Below are 14,202 nucleotides of genomic sequence, written 5' to 3' on the forward strand. Positions count from 1 at the left end.
TCCTGTTCTGTCTACTCCACCCACCTAAGGGGCGGTCTATCAAATGGGCCAGGCAGTTTCTTTATTAGCCAATGAAATCAACTCAAACAGAAGACTCTCCCACATCACGATATTCCCTACTTTTTTTTTATGTTGAAACAGAGTCTCACTAGGTACCCAGATGGCCTGGAACTCACTCTGTAGCCCAAAGTAATCCTCCAGTCTCAGCTTTCTGACTAGAGTGACTTTAGACCCACCCCACACCACCAGGACAACTCAATTGTATTAGATTTTTCAAACTGTTCACATGCTTTGATTGTTTATTGTCAGGAGCTTTTATAATGGGCAATGACGCAATTACAGCAATAGCAATTAATAATTCAGATGTCAACCTACCAGAGAAATTATTCTCAGAAAGAGGATCCCTGAAAACTGTTTCATCTGTAATTTCACTTGTATAATAACAGCTGTGATAGCTCCCCATTACCATGCATTTTCATGCGATGTATCTATGTAATCTCATGACTACATCTCAGTACTATGGGCATATATATTTGTGGATGGTCAGGAAGATCACTTCTCTCTACACTGTATAAAATAAGCTGTCATACTCCAGTCTTTGTCCCATATTGTGATGAGAAATTTTGAAGCCTGCTCTTTATCATTAGCCTTACCAACAGCAATTTGGCCGTCTGGACAGATCACAGATGGAACTTTCAAAGATTTTAATTGTGAAATTGCAGGTGTCTGGCTTTCTTAGACGTAAGTCCTTCAGGGTTAGTAAACATGCTTGCTACTGGGTCTGATGTCCTGACTTTGATCATGGGAATCAGCATGGTAGAAGGAGAGAACTCTCAACAGTTGTCCTCTGACCTCACATGTATGCTGCAGCATGCACACCCATACCACATGTTAATGTGGGTCAATGAATTGGGTTGATATTGCAGGTGTCTGTCCTTGTCATGTCATAGTCCTTCAGGAGATCAATAGCGACCCATGTTGTCCTAAGCTTCCTTCATTGGCTCCTCCCTGCTCTGATTCTAAATAGCAATTAACACTGTACCAGTTTTTGACACAAGATTATAAATTCAGTAGAATGTTTTTGTTTAAGTCCTGAGAGTCAGGTGATAGAAAAAGGCTGTTAACTGACTATGTCACATTTTCTTTGCCTCTTCCTTAGATCTCTCATTGGTTTAGTTTCTTCCCTTTGTAACCTGTAGCGGCCTCTTTAAAAGACAGCCAGAATCTCTTCACAGCTGTGGCTGTGATCAACTGCAAATTAGCTGATACGTTTTGCTACATATCTTCAAAGAATGTCTGTGTCCCTGATAATTTGCCTTTTATTTTTTTTATTACTAACAAGTTGCTAACGTGTGTGTGTGTGTGTGTGTGTGTGTGTGCTTGGAAATTGGTAACATCAGAAGAAATAAGATTGGAAGAATAAAAAAATGTAGAAGAGAATTAGCATTAAAGAAGACTAAAAGAAAATGACTCTCAGACCTAGTGAGTGAAATGATTCTAGAAATCTTTCATTTTTCCCTGCTCTGAGAAGCATTTCTCAGAGAATTCTGGGTAGGGGCTGGGAGCTGGTCTCCTCGGCCTTTACAGTTTATTGTCTTTTTTTTCTAAGCACTCAAAATTATAACAAAAAACAACATTGATGTTCTATACATATAAAATAAAGCTTTAAGTATCAGTTACTGTTTTCTGGGTAAACAAACACCAGCTAAGTCATTTATTTGCAGATATGTAAATTGATTCTTTTTTCTTTTTTTTCTTTCTTTCTTTTTTTTTTTTTGGCAGGGGCTTATAGAGCCCAGCCTAGTCTCAAACTCAGTTTGTAGCCAAGGAAGTCCTTGGTTTCCTGATCTCTCTTGCCTCCACCTCCCATGCAGCATGTGACACCATGCCCAGCCTTGGTTCTATAAATTTATTGTGAATAAACCACAGGAACACAGAGTGCTTGTGCCTCACAGCATACTGATTTCATCTCTTTTGGATGTATACCCAGCAGTAGAATTTAATTTTGGGGAGGACGCTCTAAATTTTCACCATAACAGTACCAAATTTGCATTTCCTCATGAGCAGTGATGCTGACCACGTTTTCATATACTTTTTGATCATTGTGTATCTTCTTTGAAAAAAATATATATTTATATTTGTCATTTTAAAATATAAATCACAAACCTTTTGTCGTACACATGTGTATGTGTTGCACACTGCAGCATACATGGAATGTCACAGGACAACTTTTGAGAGTTCTCTTCTATCATGTTGATTCCATGATCAAACTCAGGCTCAGTAGCAGGCATGTTTACTAACCAAGTCATCTCCCTGACTCTCTTTTGACTATTTTATAATCAGATTATCTTATTATTGTTTATTATCTTATATTGGTTTTGTCTGTGTTGTGATACTGAGTTACACATCATTTTCTCATTTCGATGCCTTCTATTAAGGCAGTAGTTTTCAACCTGTTGGCCATGACCCTTTTGGTAAACGTCTACTTCCAAAAATATTAACATTGCAATTTATAACTTGTAGCAAAATTACAGTTATGAAATAGAAACAAAAAATAATTTAATGGTTAAGATTATCATAATATAAGGGTGTAGGCAGAAGTTTCTGTCCTGCTAGCTGCTCCCAAGTAGCCACATAGAGACTTAATATTAATTATAAATGCTCAGCCAATAGCTCAGACTTGTTACTAGCTAACTCCTACATTTAAATTAACCTATATTTCTTATCTATGCTTTACCATGTGGCTTGGTACTTTTTATCAGTAAGGCATGCTGATCTTGCCTCTCTCTGCATCTGTTTACAACTTCCAGACTCTGCCCTTCTTCTTCTCAGAGTCCTCTTACTTTGGCTTTCCTGCCTAACCACTACCTGTCCAGCTATTGGCCAGTCAGCTTCTTTATTAAACCAATTCCAGTGATATATATTCGCACAGTGTAAAGGAATATTCCACATAAAGCACTGTATTAAAAGGTTGCAGCATTAGGAAGGTTGAGAACCACTGAAATAGGGCATTTAAAATCACTAAATGAAATGTAAGAATGTTTTTAACACTGTGCAAAATGTCTATATAAACTTATTTCAAAATCCTCCCTGTAAGTATTTATAAAGGAGAAACAGTTAATCACATTTGAAGGAGAAAGGAAGTTTCAGTATGGGGAAAGTCTGTGAAGGAAAGGAGACACTGGAAGTTCACAGTCTGGGAAATGTTTGCTTTATTTGAGACAACTGGATCTGACCTAGCAGATCATGAACTCTCTCTCTCTCTCTCTCTCTCTCTCTCTCTCTCTCTCTCTCTCTCTCTCTCTCTCTCTCTCTCTCTCTCTCTCTCTGTGTGTGTGTGTGTGTGTGTGTGTGTCCGTGTGTGTGTGTGTCCGTGTGTGTCTAGGTGTGCACATGGCATAGCATACATGCAGAGATCAGAAGAAAGTATGGAGTTCCAGTCTGTACCTTCCACCTTGTTGCTCGCTGCTGCATACAACTTAGCATTGTTTCTGGAAGTTTGAACAGGCCCTCCATGTTTGCTCTACTACCGCTGTGCACACTGAGCCATTTCTCATCCCTCCCCCAACATGAACAATCTTGTCTATGTGTAAACATTTTTGTTTTGTTTTGTTTTGTTTTTAGGGGCAGTTGAAATCTATTGGAAGTGTTAAAATTGGGTAATTGCCACATGAAAGACCATCTTGTTTACAGCCCAGAAATGAGTTGATGGCAGGGACAGTGATGCAGAGGCCGCTGTAGTGACCCAAATCAGCTGGGGGTCAAGACTCAGAGGGTAGCAAACCACAGATGAATGATGGAGAAATTCAGAAAATAGAACTCACCGAGTAGAGACTTTGAGATTAGTGGTTGTTTGAGAACAGAGAATATTTAAGTCAAGAGGTAGGAGGAATTAGGAGTTTAAATGACTCCCAGGTGTCAGTAGTTTTGCCATGAGCGTTCGCCTAGAATTCACCAAGAGTCGTACAGAGGCCGGAGAGACAACCCTGTGCTTTCTGCTCTCATCTAGGACCTGAGTTTGTTTCCCAGGACCTGCATCGGGCTCCAGCTCCAGGGGTAATTGACAGCTGTAGGCCCGACACTCACAGGTAAATAAAATAAATCTTACAGAAGGTGAGCATTAGCTAACTTTGTGTTGGAAAATGAGTAAATGGTTTGCTGAAGAATTTATAGTGAGCACATGATCAGAAAAATAATTATACATGACCTGACCCACACCTTAATCAGTGTTCTAACTAATTATCTTAGCTGACCCTGTGATATTTTCAGTTTCATGAGTTATAAAATAAAATCGCAGGTTTAATACCTCAAAGTGGTATTCTAGCTAGAACCTATAATATCAATACCAAAACTGTAATCAGTCGAACACTGATGTCCCTGGGCTGTGGTGGGATCATCACTGTTATAACTGCTGTCAGTCTATGCAAAGTTGTCTCCCTGTTAGGATCTGGTCAGCATTCTTTGCATTTAATCCTTACAACCACCCTCCTGAAGTTGTGGTGTCAGCGCTGTCTGTACCCATGGAAAAGTGTAATTCCAAGACATTCTATGTCACAAGTTCTCCCAGCTGCCAAGTGGCAGAACTGAGCTCTGGTTGGTCAAATCTGCCACAACCAGTACGGACAACTCATGTCAACCTGCCTCAGCCACCAGCTACAGAGCAGGCAGGCCACAGCCACTTGCCCTAGATAAACCATGCAGAGGTAAACCACACATCTAACAAATCCACTGTGCGACTGCTAATTTTAGTTTTGGTTTATGTTAGTTGTAGACCTTCCAAAGCTACCTTCTTCTAATATTATCTCATTAAAGATTAGGATTTCAAAATTTGGCTTTTGTAGGTATACAAGCATGCAGCAGTATGTAAATTCCCTCTAACTATTCTCTTGAAGTGGAAATGAGTTAATGAGTTAACATAAACAGTCAATTAGCACTTAGCATAATCTACCATGTCCAACAAATAATAAATTAGCAATGCCCCTTGTGTAGGATTAGAACATGTTCATTTTACTGGGACAGGTTTCCATGGATAGATTTTTTTGTGTGTGTGTAAATCTCAATCTCAGAAGCATCCATACATTTGTACTGCAGTTTTCCAAGCTGGTTATTAACCATAGCTCGTCGGGTTTGTAGCTGATAAGGCCTCCATATAATCAACATACTGAGTGTGTGATAACTCCTCTTGTTAAAGACAAATAATTCGTGGGGCTGGAGAGATGGCTCAGTTATTTAGGTCACTGGCTCTTCTTCCAGAGGACCAAGGTAGTGGCTGTAGGATCTGCCTTCTTCTGGCCTCCTAGGACACATATGACACACAGACATACATGCAGATGAAACACCCACACACATAGATAAATTTTAAAACATTTTAAGTAAACTCTTTGGGTCATTATAAACATTCTCTCTATCTGCAAAGATGTTGTCACTATAAGGTAATTATGTTCATCAGGATAAACCAGGTTATGCTGTCACAACCAATAATCCATAAAGCTCCATGATTTGATATGATAAGGACATCTTTCTTGTGCATATCCCATGCTCTGTGGAGGCAGCAGGCTGCTCTCCTCTGTGTTGGACTGGCTTAGCAACTAGATTTCAACAACAGAAGTGTGCTGGTCATGAAGAGGAGAGGAGAGGAGAGGAAAGGAGGGGAGGGGAGGGGAGAGGAGAGGAGTGTGGAGGAGGGGAAGAGAGGAGAATAGGGAGGAGGGGAAGGGAGGGTAAAGGGGGAGGGAAGGGGGAGTGGAGGAGGGGAAGAGAGGGAAGGAGAGTGGGGATGAGGGGAGGGGAGGGGAAAGGCAGGGCTGAAGAATCTTAGATCTACCCATGCTTTTGTTCCGCTGCCATCTTTCTCTTCACCCATTCCTATCTTTCTTCCTGTCATCCAATTAATCAATTGTAAAAGGGCAGACCCTGAGGTCCCAGTTTCCTTCAAGGGTCTCTAGGACAAGCATCTTTTTAAAAAGATCTTAAGGTCATAGTCCCTTTCAGGGAGATTAATAATGCATATCGGTGCAGGAAGTGCTGAAAAAAAAAGGTGCAGTTAGGCCGCCACTGTGGCCGGAACACTTGTGCTCCTTATAAGAAAAGCCACATTTCGAAATGACAACTGTCATGGTGTATGCTTAGGAGAAGCCTTGGGAGGGGTGAGACCACAAGGGCAGAGCCCTTGTTCTTAGAAGAGACCCCAGAGAGCTGGTGTGCCCCGTCTGCTGCGTGGGGGCCCAGTGGGAAAGCATTCATCTACAGCCCAGAAGAGGGACTTCCCCAATCTGACCATGCTGCTACCTGGCTCTTGTTGTTCTCAGCTTCCAGAACTACACGGAAAACATTTCTATGTTTATAAACTTTCCAACCGCTGGTGTTGTGTCCCTGCAGTCTGTATGGACTAGGGGAACGTGGAAAAGACAAATGCGAGCAGGTGTGGAGGTGCATGTCTTTGCGCCTCACACTTGGGAGGTAGAGGCAAGCAGATCTCTCTGAGTTGGAGGCTATCCTGGTCTATAAAGAGAGTTTCAAGACAGTTATGGCTGTTAGAAAGAGAAAAAAAGAAGCCCTGTCTTGAAAAACAAAGCAAATGACAACAAAGCAAAACAACAACAAAAAAGATAAATGCAGCGTAAATCGAAGCACCCGCTTAAAGAGTCAACCAACAAGGAAACAGGATTAAATGCTCCAGGAACATGATAAATAGCCAACTGACGGGTCACAAAATGGGAAAGTTTTACTTTGGTGGTTCTCTCTAATCAAACCTCAAAATACGTGGAAGGAGTGATATGTATTTCAGAGCTACTTGAAAGCATTCTTCTACCATATCTTGATAGGCTGTTTCAAAAACCAGTGTTTCAAAGACTCCTCTTTTAATTTAAAAACACTTGTATTTCTGATAAAGTCTGTTTGAACCTTGGTATTAGAGTGGTAAGAACAAGTTTATCACACCTCAAAGCATCATCCCACTAAAACAGAAACATTGTTAGTCCTTTACTAAAAGTCTTTGGTTTAGCAAGTCTTCACCGACATGGCTGCAGGCCAGTCTCACAGATGAAAACTGGGACTGAGATGCTCGATCTCAGAAGGCTCCGGGCACACAGCTTAAATGAGGGTTTTGGCTGGCTTACCAAAAGAGGTATTTCATTGCTTAGCTGTCTGGGAATACAAATTTGGCTTTATGATAATAGAAATGCATGCTGAGAGAGGCATATCCAACCCATAGGTTAAGTACCTCAAGGAACATTCTAGCTATAGAAATCCTGAGTTCTGAAGATGAGCCATCTTTCCTAGTTTATCCTGATGCTGAGGAAAGGTGGCTGTGAGGAAATTGAGAACTGCTAACATGTAAAGTGGCCACTCTTTATCTCATCCCCTCTGTGATGCAGTGACACTGTCACCAGCATTTTTTTTTTTAAAAGGGCACTTAAATGATTTTCTGTAAACTTTAGATCTGGTGAGAGGAAAGCCAGGAATCAAACCCAGGGCATGACAGACTGCATCACCGTGAGGTTTCCCACTGCATCGCCATAGAAACCACATCCACTCCCCGGAAGCCTTCATCAGATGTCATCTCCCATGCTAGAGGGACGCTCTTGACTTCCAGAGTTTAAAGCTTGCTCTTTGTCAGTCAGTAAATGAAAAGTGGGCCCTGAAACTTACACCTTCCTGCTTCTCCATGCCTTGTATTTCCACAGCAACTCCCAAGAAGATGAAGCAATACGAAGGGAGGTGTTTGGATGACTGAGTACCCAGCAATAACCATAAAAGCACATCGCTAGCCCTCCCCACTGTCACCTACGTGCTTAGTAAATACTGTTAAAATAAGGTCTGAGCAATCAAGCGTCCAGGGGCTTAGCATAAATGGCCCAAGAGGGTGAGGTAACTTCAAGCATTCACTGGGTGCTGCTGACTGCACCGATTCTCACGCTCTCTGGCAGCATGAAGGGCCCCACTCTTGCTCTGGTCCTCTTCCCCATCCTGTTGACTGCCGTGCAAGCGAGAAGCAGGGATACTGTGAAGCTCTGTGGCCTCGACTACGTGAGAACCGTCGTCTACATCTGTGCCAGCTCTCGATGGAGGAAACACCTGGAGGAGGTGCGCCCAACTCGGCGAGGTAATTGAGCTCACGCACCTCACTTCCCCCCGCCCCCAGATCTCTCTTGTTACACCCTACCCCAGTTATTTTAGTAGCTAGTTCTCTAAGAAATATTGATCTGCTTGTCTATCAATGTATGTGGTTTATCATCAAAATACACCTGGGAAGAGGTGAACACGCTACTGTTTGGAAAGTATTGTACTGCTATTCTTTAGTCTTCTGCATGCAATAATTTCATTGCATGGAACTTCAGCAAGTGTAGCTTCCATGTGCTGAGCAGTGAAGGCTATAGAGAGGTCAGATAGATATCTGCACACAGATGATTACGGAGTGCGCTAAGTTGGAATTCAGATAAGTGACAAACGTTGGAATTCAGGTAAGTGGCAACAAAGGGGGAAAGGATGGACTCCACTCAACAGAGCACTTATAAAGTACCAGGCAGTTTCAGGGGCAACATTCGCTCAGCTTTCTGATGAGAATCGTATGAAGTCATGCTCCCACAGTTTATCGTTTATCAATAAGGAAACTGTCCAGCCACTCAGCAGCGGGACCAGATAGCAAGCCAGGTCTTCTACGTGCTTCAAGAGCCGAAGTCATTGTCATTACATACTGTGCCCCAAGTGACCAGAAGGCTTCAGTGGTTACTTACATCATGGAGAAAGTGGAGTGGCCTCTGTCAAGTTTGAGAAGTAGCAGGGGGTGAGGAGTTGGGAGCATTGTGAGCAATAGGAAACATGTGGTCAGAATTCCCAGAGTGTCCATCAGTCTGCTCTCCCAGCAGTGTTGTGTGGGCTTCACCAAACTTTGGTTTTCAATTCAAATAACTTAGGAGATTGACTGGAATTCTTTCTGCTAATCTTGTTTTGTTTTTGTTTTTTGTTTTGTTTTTCGAGACAGGGTTTCTCTGCAGCTTTAGAGCCTGTCCTGGAACTAGCTCTTGTAGACCAGGCTGGTCTCGAACTCACAGAGATCCGCCTGCCTCTGCCTCCCGAGTGCTGGGATTAAAGGCGTGTGCCACCACCGCCCGGCTTTCTGCTAATCTTTTTTTTTTTTTCTCATGGTTTATTTTTTTTTATATTTAAAAATTTCCATCTCCTTCCCTCCTCCTCCCCCCATCTGCTAATCTTGTAATGAATTATGAGGTAAAAGGCTGGAGACATGACTCAGTGGTCCATGTCAGGCAGCTCACAACTGTCTGTATCTCCAGCTACCGGGGGTTTGGCTCCTTGTCTCCCACTGGGCACCTGCATTCATGTACACACACACACACACACACACGCACGCACGCACGCACGCACACACACACTAACACACTTAAACACAAAATTAAAAATAATAAAATTTATTTATTATTTATTATTTTATTATTATATGGTTTTTAAATAATAATTTAAAACCATAGGTAAAATTTCCTTAAGGTTCTACTCTTCTATATTTTTAAATCGACAAAAATGGACTTATCATGTATATACCATGTTGATGCCGCACAAAGACTAGAGCAGGCTAATTTGCACACACATTACCTACACTGTTGTGTGTGTGTGTGTGTGTGTGTGTGTGTGTGGTGAAAACACTGCAGATGTGTGCTCTTAGAAACTTCAGGAACGCTTGTGTTCCGTTGATCACAGCCGCCACATTGTACAGGCGATCTCTTGAACGTATTCTTCCTGGCTACTTGAAGCTCTGTATTCCGTGGCTCCCTTCTCTCCATCCCCGGACACCTAACTCATCCGCAGAGAGCCACCGTTCTCCTGTTCCTCCTCTGGTCTCGGCTTTCCAGATCTCTTTTATAAGTGAGACCATGGAACCTTGCTCTCTCTATACCCTCCTCGTGACTCTGCTGGAATAATGGGTTTCATTGCTTTCGTTTTCTAATAAAGTCTTCGGAAATTAATGACATGTAAATGCTGGAGCCACAAGGATGGTGCTAAAGGTTCCAGCTTGCCTTAAAATGACTGTGCTAAGCAAGAAGCCCTTAGTGAATATTGTTAAGTATATAGTGAAGGATTAACAAATATTCCTGTTTATTGGGATGATTCCTTAAGATGTGATAACCTTGCTCTTACCACTTTAATACCAAGGTTCATACAGACCTGGTCAGAAATATGTGCTTTTAAAATTTAAGAGAGAAGGAGTTATCACTGATTTTTGAAACAGCACATCAAGATAGAGTAGAAAAAAATGTTTTACAGTGGCTCTGAAATATACAGAGCTGTGGAATGAATATTTTATACATTTCTCTTTTCTAGATTTTATTTTTTAGTATTGTTATGGGAGTGCGTGTGTCTGTGTGTATCTATGACATCTGTGAACAGGCACATACACCACAGTACATGTATGGTGGTCAGAGGACAACTTTGTGGAGTCAGTTTTGTCCTTGCATCTGTATGTGGATGCTGGGGATCAAATTTGGGCCCAGGCCTTCATTGTTGGGCTGCAAGCACCCTTAGCCACTGAAGCATCTCACTGGCCCCATCTTCTTTGGAAGTCACTAAAATCACAGCACTCAAACCCTTCCACAGGTCTCCATAGTGTTTTCTCTCACACTATTTATCTGATCAATTTCTAGTTGGCCAACGAACCACTCATGCTGTTTTTGTTCAGTGCTTCCCAGTGTTGATCCGTTGAGTCTGAACTAAATTAAAAGCCAGAGGGACTTGAGGACAGATATTGGGAACAACGTTTAGATTAAACAATGTGGCCCATGTTTCACTTTCAGATACGGAATGGAAATCCCATTGATCAGCCCTGCAAGGCTTACCCAGAGTTTTTGTTTCTGTTGTTGTTCTGCTCCTAGCTAATTAATGACATCTCCTCTGGCTAATTAGATAGCTTATTGTTAATCGTAACTAGCATCTTTGGAAACTGCTGGTCATGGAGCAGAGGCGGCTGGCAGCAGTTACTGCTAGCCAACCGACACAGATGCCTGTCAATCTCTGTAAAATAAAGAGCATTCACAAGCCAGCTCTTCCAAAGTGCGGGTCTTCGGGGCTTTAGTTGGCAGGGTTCTTTAAGGTAGTATGGTACCTTTCTTTTCTTATAGCTGAGCCAAGAAGCCACTTTCATCTCCCAGACAGACAGGAGACATCCAAGGAAACTCTTGAGCACAACATTCCCGAGATGGATTTCTCAGGCCAGGAGCTTGTTCAAGATCCACAGGCACCCGTGGAAAGGCTTTGGCAGTTGAAGAAGTACTCGATGATGTCCAAACAAGATCTGTGTTGCACGGAAGGCTGCTCCATGGCTGAGCTCAGTACACTCTGTTAGGAAGTGCCCATACCCACGGGCGAGCTTCAGCATGTATCTAATTGGCGTCCTGCCACCGTGTCCCAGCTTCTATCTCTACAGCCATGGTTTAGGGGGTAGACAATCCTTTTCTCAAAGGTCTGTCTGTTATGGCTTAAAGCCAGGAGATGTCTCTCTTCCCCCTTTGCCAAGGTCAATCTACTCTTTTTTTTTTTCTGAATTCTAACTTTTGCTTTGAAATTTTAAGTGCTGCAATAAAATGCATGAATCAATGTTCACCGTGGTGCTTTTCCCTTACAAGATTGTGATAGCTACCCACTCTGCCCATGGACACCTGAGGCAGCTGGGAGAGCTGACCCCAAGGTCATAAGGGCAGGAGAGCGGCCCCTGCCCACCACTAGCTGGAACAGTCAGGAGAACAGGCCCTGCACCTCACCTGGGTAGCACAATAGAGTGAACTCCAGTTGGTGAAGGTGTGGGGGAGCCAGCCCTGAAGCTGTGAGCATGGGAGAGCTGTTCCCATCACTCATCTGTCATGTGGTGGCATGGGTGGGGAAGAGATGCCCTTCTCCCTCTGCCCATCAAAATCTGAGGCAGGTGGGAGAGCTGACCCAGCCCCTCATCAGCTGCAGCACTCCATAGAGTGACCCCGATGCCATGCCTGGGCAACAGAGTAGAGCTTGCCTCCTCAGTCACCTGGCAAGCATGTGTCGCACAGACATACATGAAAGAAGAACATATGTACACACAAACAAATCTTTAAAACCAAATGAAAGTAAAAACCATGTGCCAGTAAAAGTCATGGGCGTGGCCCCTTGCAATCTTCCATTCTTTAGCATCTGAGCCATGAAGGCCCAGGAACTAGAGTCACAAATGGTTGGGAACCACCATGTGGGTTCTGGGAAACAGACTGCTGAGCCATCTGCCCAGCCCCAATCTAGCCAGCTCTTACTATATGGGATCCAAACTCTTGCCTTCCAGTGATGGGTAAGATGGGAGATACATTTTGCTATCTCCTAGACAGGAACTATGCATCTCGTAATCATGGGTGAAGCCTTGGAAGATCGATCATCCTCCAAAGCTCCTCCCAGAGATTTCTGGGATCACAGCTCTTAGTGGCATCTGTGGCAGGAAAGCAGGACAGAGAGGGGAGCCGAAGATGATCACATGAAAGAGATGAATGATCAGAAAAAAGGGTGTCTGAGCAATGTTCTCCTTGTAGCCTAAGCTACCTTTATTTTGCCCCTGTCTTGCAGAGATAAAAGCACTTTCCATTCTTACCCTAGCACTTGAGAAATCAAGCCCTAGCTGGTGAAACCATTGTTACACAATTGGCTCTCTTCCTAGATAAAAGGAGAAAGTGGGAGCTATCCCAAAACATTTTCATCTCTCACGCTGGTTGCCGACTCTGCTGGGTTGTAATAATGGAATTGGTTCAGCCTAATGCTGCTCTTATTGATACTGTCTGTGATTGATGTGAGCTACCTGTTGGGCATTCACTGTGTGTGGTCCTGAAACATTACCTTCATTACCTTCACACATCAGCTGCAGGTAACCCGTAAGGAGTGGATGGTACTTCATTGTCATCTTTCACACGAGACATGTGTCTAAATCTGCACAGCTGAGTGGGTAGATGGTGTTTCCAGACATGCAGCAAACTGCTTAGTGTGGATCAAGGCGACGGTCTCGCCAAGCTTGCTAATGTTCAAAATTTTTATTACCATTAGGCAGTCCTAGCTTTTTCAAAGTCAGTTTTAGTAGGTAGTAAGTTAGGTATCAACAGGTAAGGAGGTTTTTGGAGATGGCGACTTTCCTCTTAACAAGAAACTTGTAAAAACCAAAATGAAATTTCAATACTCTGTTTATTGATCAAAAGAATGGGATCTGAATCATAGTCCCCATCCTTGATGGAGATGTCATTCTGAACCATCTGGAAGAACTTTCATTGAGACCTTCCTAAACCTTAAAAGCCTATGATCTAGGGACTGGAGAGATGGGTCAGTGGTTAAGAATACTGGCTGTCCTTCAAGAGGTCCTAGGTTCAATTCCCAGCACTCAAATGGCAGCTCACAATCATCTGTAACTCCAGTTCTATGGGATCCAATGCTCTCTTCTGGCCTCTGTGGGCATCAGGCGTACATACATGAAGGCAGACACTTAGGCACATAAAATAAAAACAAATCTCAAGAATACAATCTACAAGGTGTTTCCTTAAAGAATATGAATACAGTTATCATTTCAAAAGAAAGTGAATCCAAACAACCCCGTCAATCACCCCGATAGGCGTAAGCCCCTAAGGAGAAGTTGCTTCGGCTAGAGGCTTTATAAGGAGTATAAAGCCTTCCTGAAATATAAGTCAGACTGATTTACTCTATCAGGCATAAATTTCCTCCTCTGAAGTGGGCCTTAAATCTACTCAGAAAGCTGTTAGTTACCTCCAGTACACAGCTTGCCAGTCAGTCATTACTATAGCCCACAGAAGCCTTAGCTGGGTAAGACTATTGATTAATCTCCCCTCCCCCACACCCAGCACCTTCTGGTGCTGCAAAAGCTGAGAACAGAGGGTGTGCTGTCTTTGGCAATAGAGCCTTACTCTTCAGTTTGGGTGGGCAACTGTATTAGTTGCTTTCTGCTGTTGTGATTAAAAGAAAAATAAAACCCATGACCAAGGCATCATAAAGAAGAGAGTATTTACTTGGGCTTCTGCTTCCAGAAAGCTAAGAGGCCTATGGCACAAATCGTGGCAGTAGGTGGCAGTCATGAGGGTAGAAACAGCTCTGAGCTCACATCTTGAGCACCAAAACAGAAAGCTGAGAATGAACTGGGAACGACTGATGTCAGGTTTTTGACACCTCAAAGCCCATTCCTAG

General features: G+C 42.9%; 1 protein-coding gene across 1 annotated transcript; it reads left to right on the forward strand.

The window, feature by feature from the left end:
• The first annotated feature begins 7,796 nt into the window (after positions 1-7,796).
• Positions 7,797-11,353, forward strand: Insl5 (insulin like 5). The gene is made up of 3 exons (XM_038332378.1): positions 7,797-7,816; positions 7,929-8,104; positions 11,130-11,353. The coding sequence occupies exons 2-3, from the start codon at positions 7,930-7,932 to the stop codon at positions 11,351-11,353; spliced, it is 399 nt and encodes a 132-aa protein (XP_038188306.1). The 5' UTR covers positions 7,797-7,816; position 7,929.
• The last annotated feature ends 2,849 nt before the right edge of the window (positions 11,354-14,202 follow it).

This window comes from Arvicola amphibius, chromosome 6, assembly GCF_903992535.2.
Source record: "Arvicola amphibius chromosome 6, mArvAmp1.2, whole genome shotgun sequence".
Lineage (NCBI taxonomy): Eukaryota > Metazoa > Chordata > Mammalia > Rodentia > Cricetidae > Arvicola > Arvicola amphibius.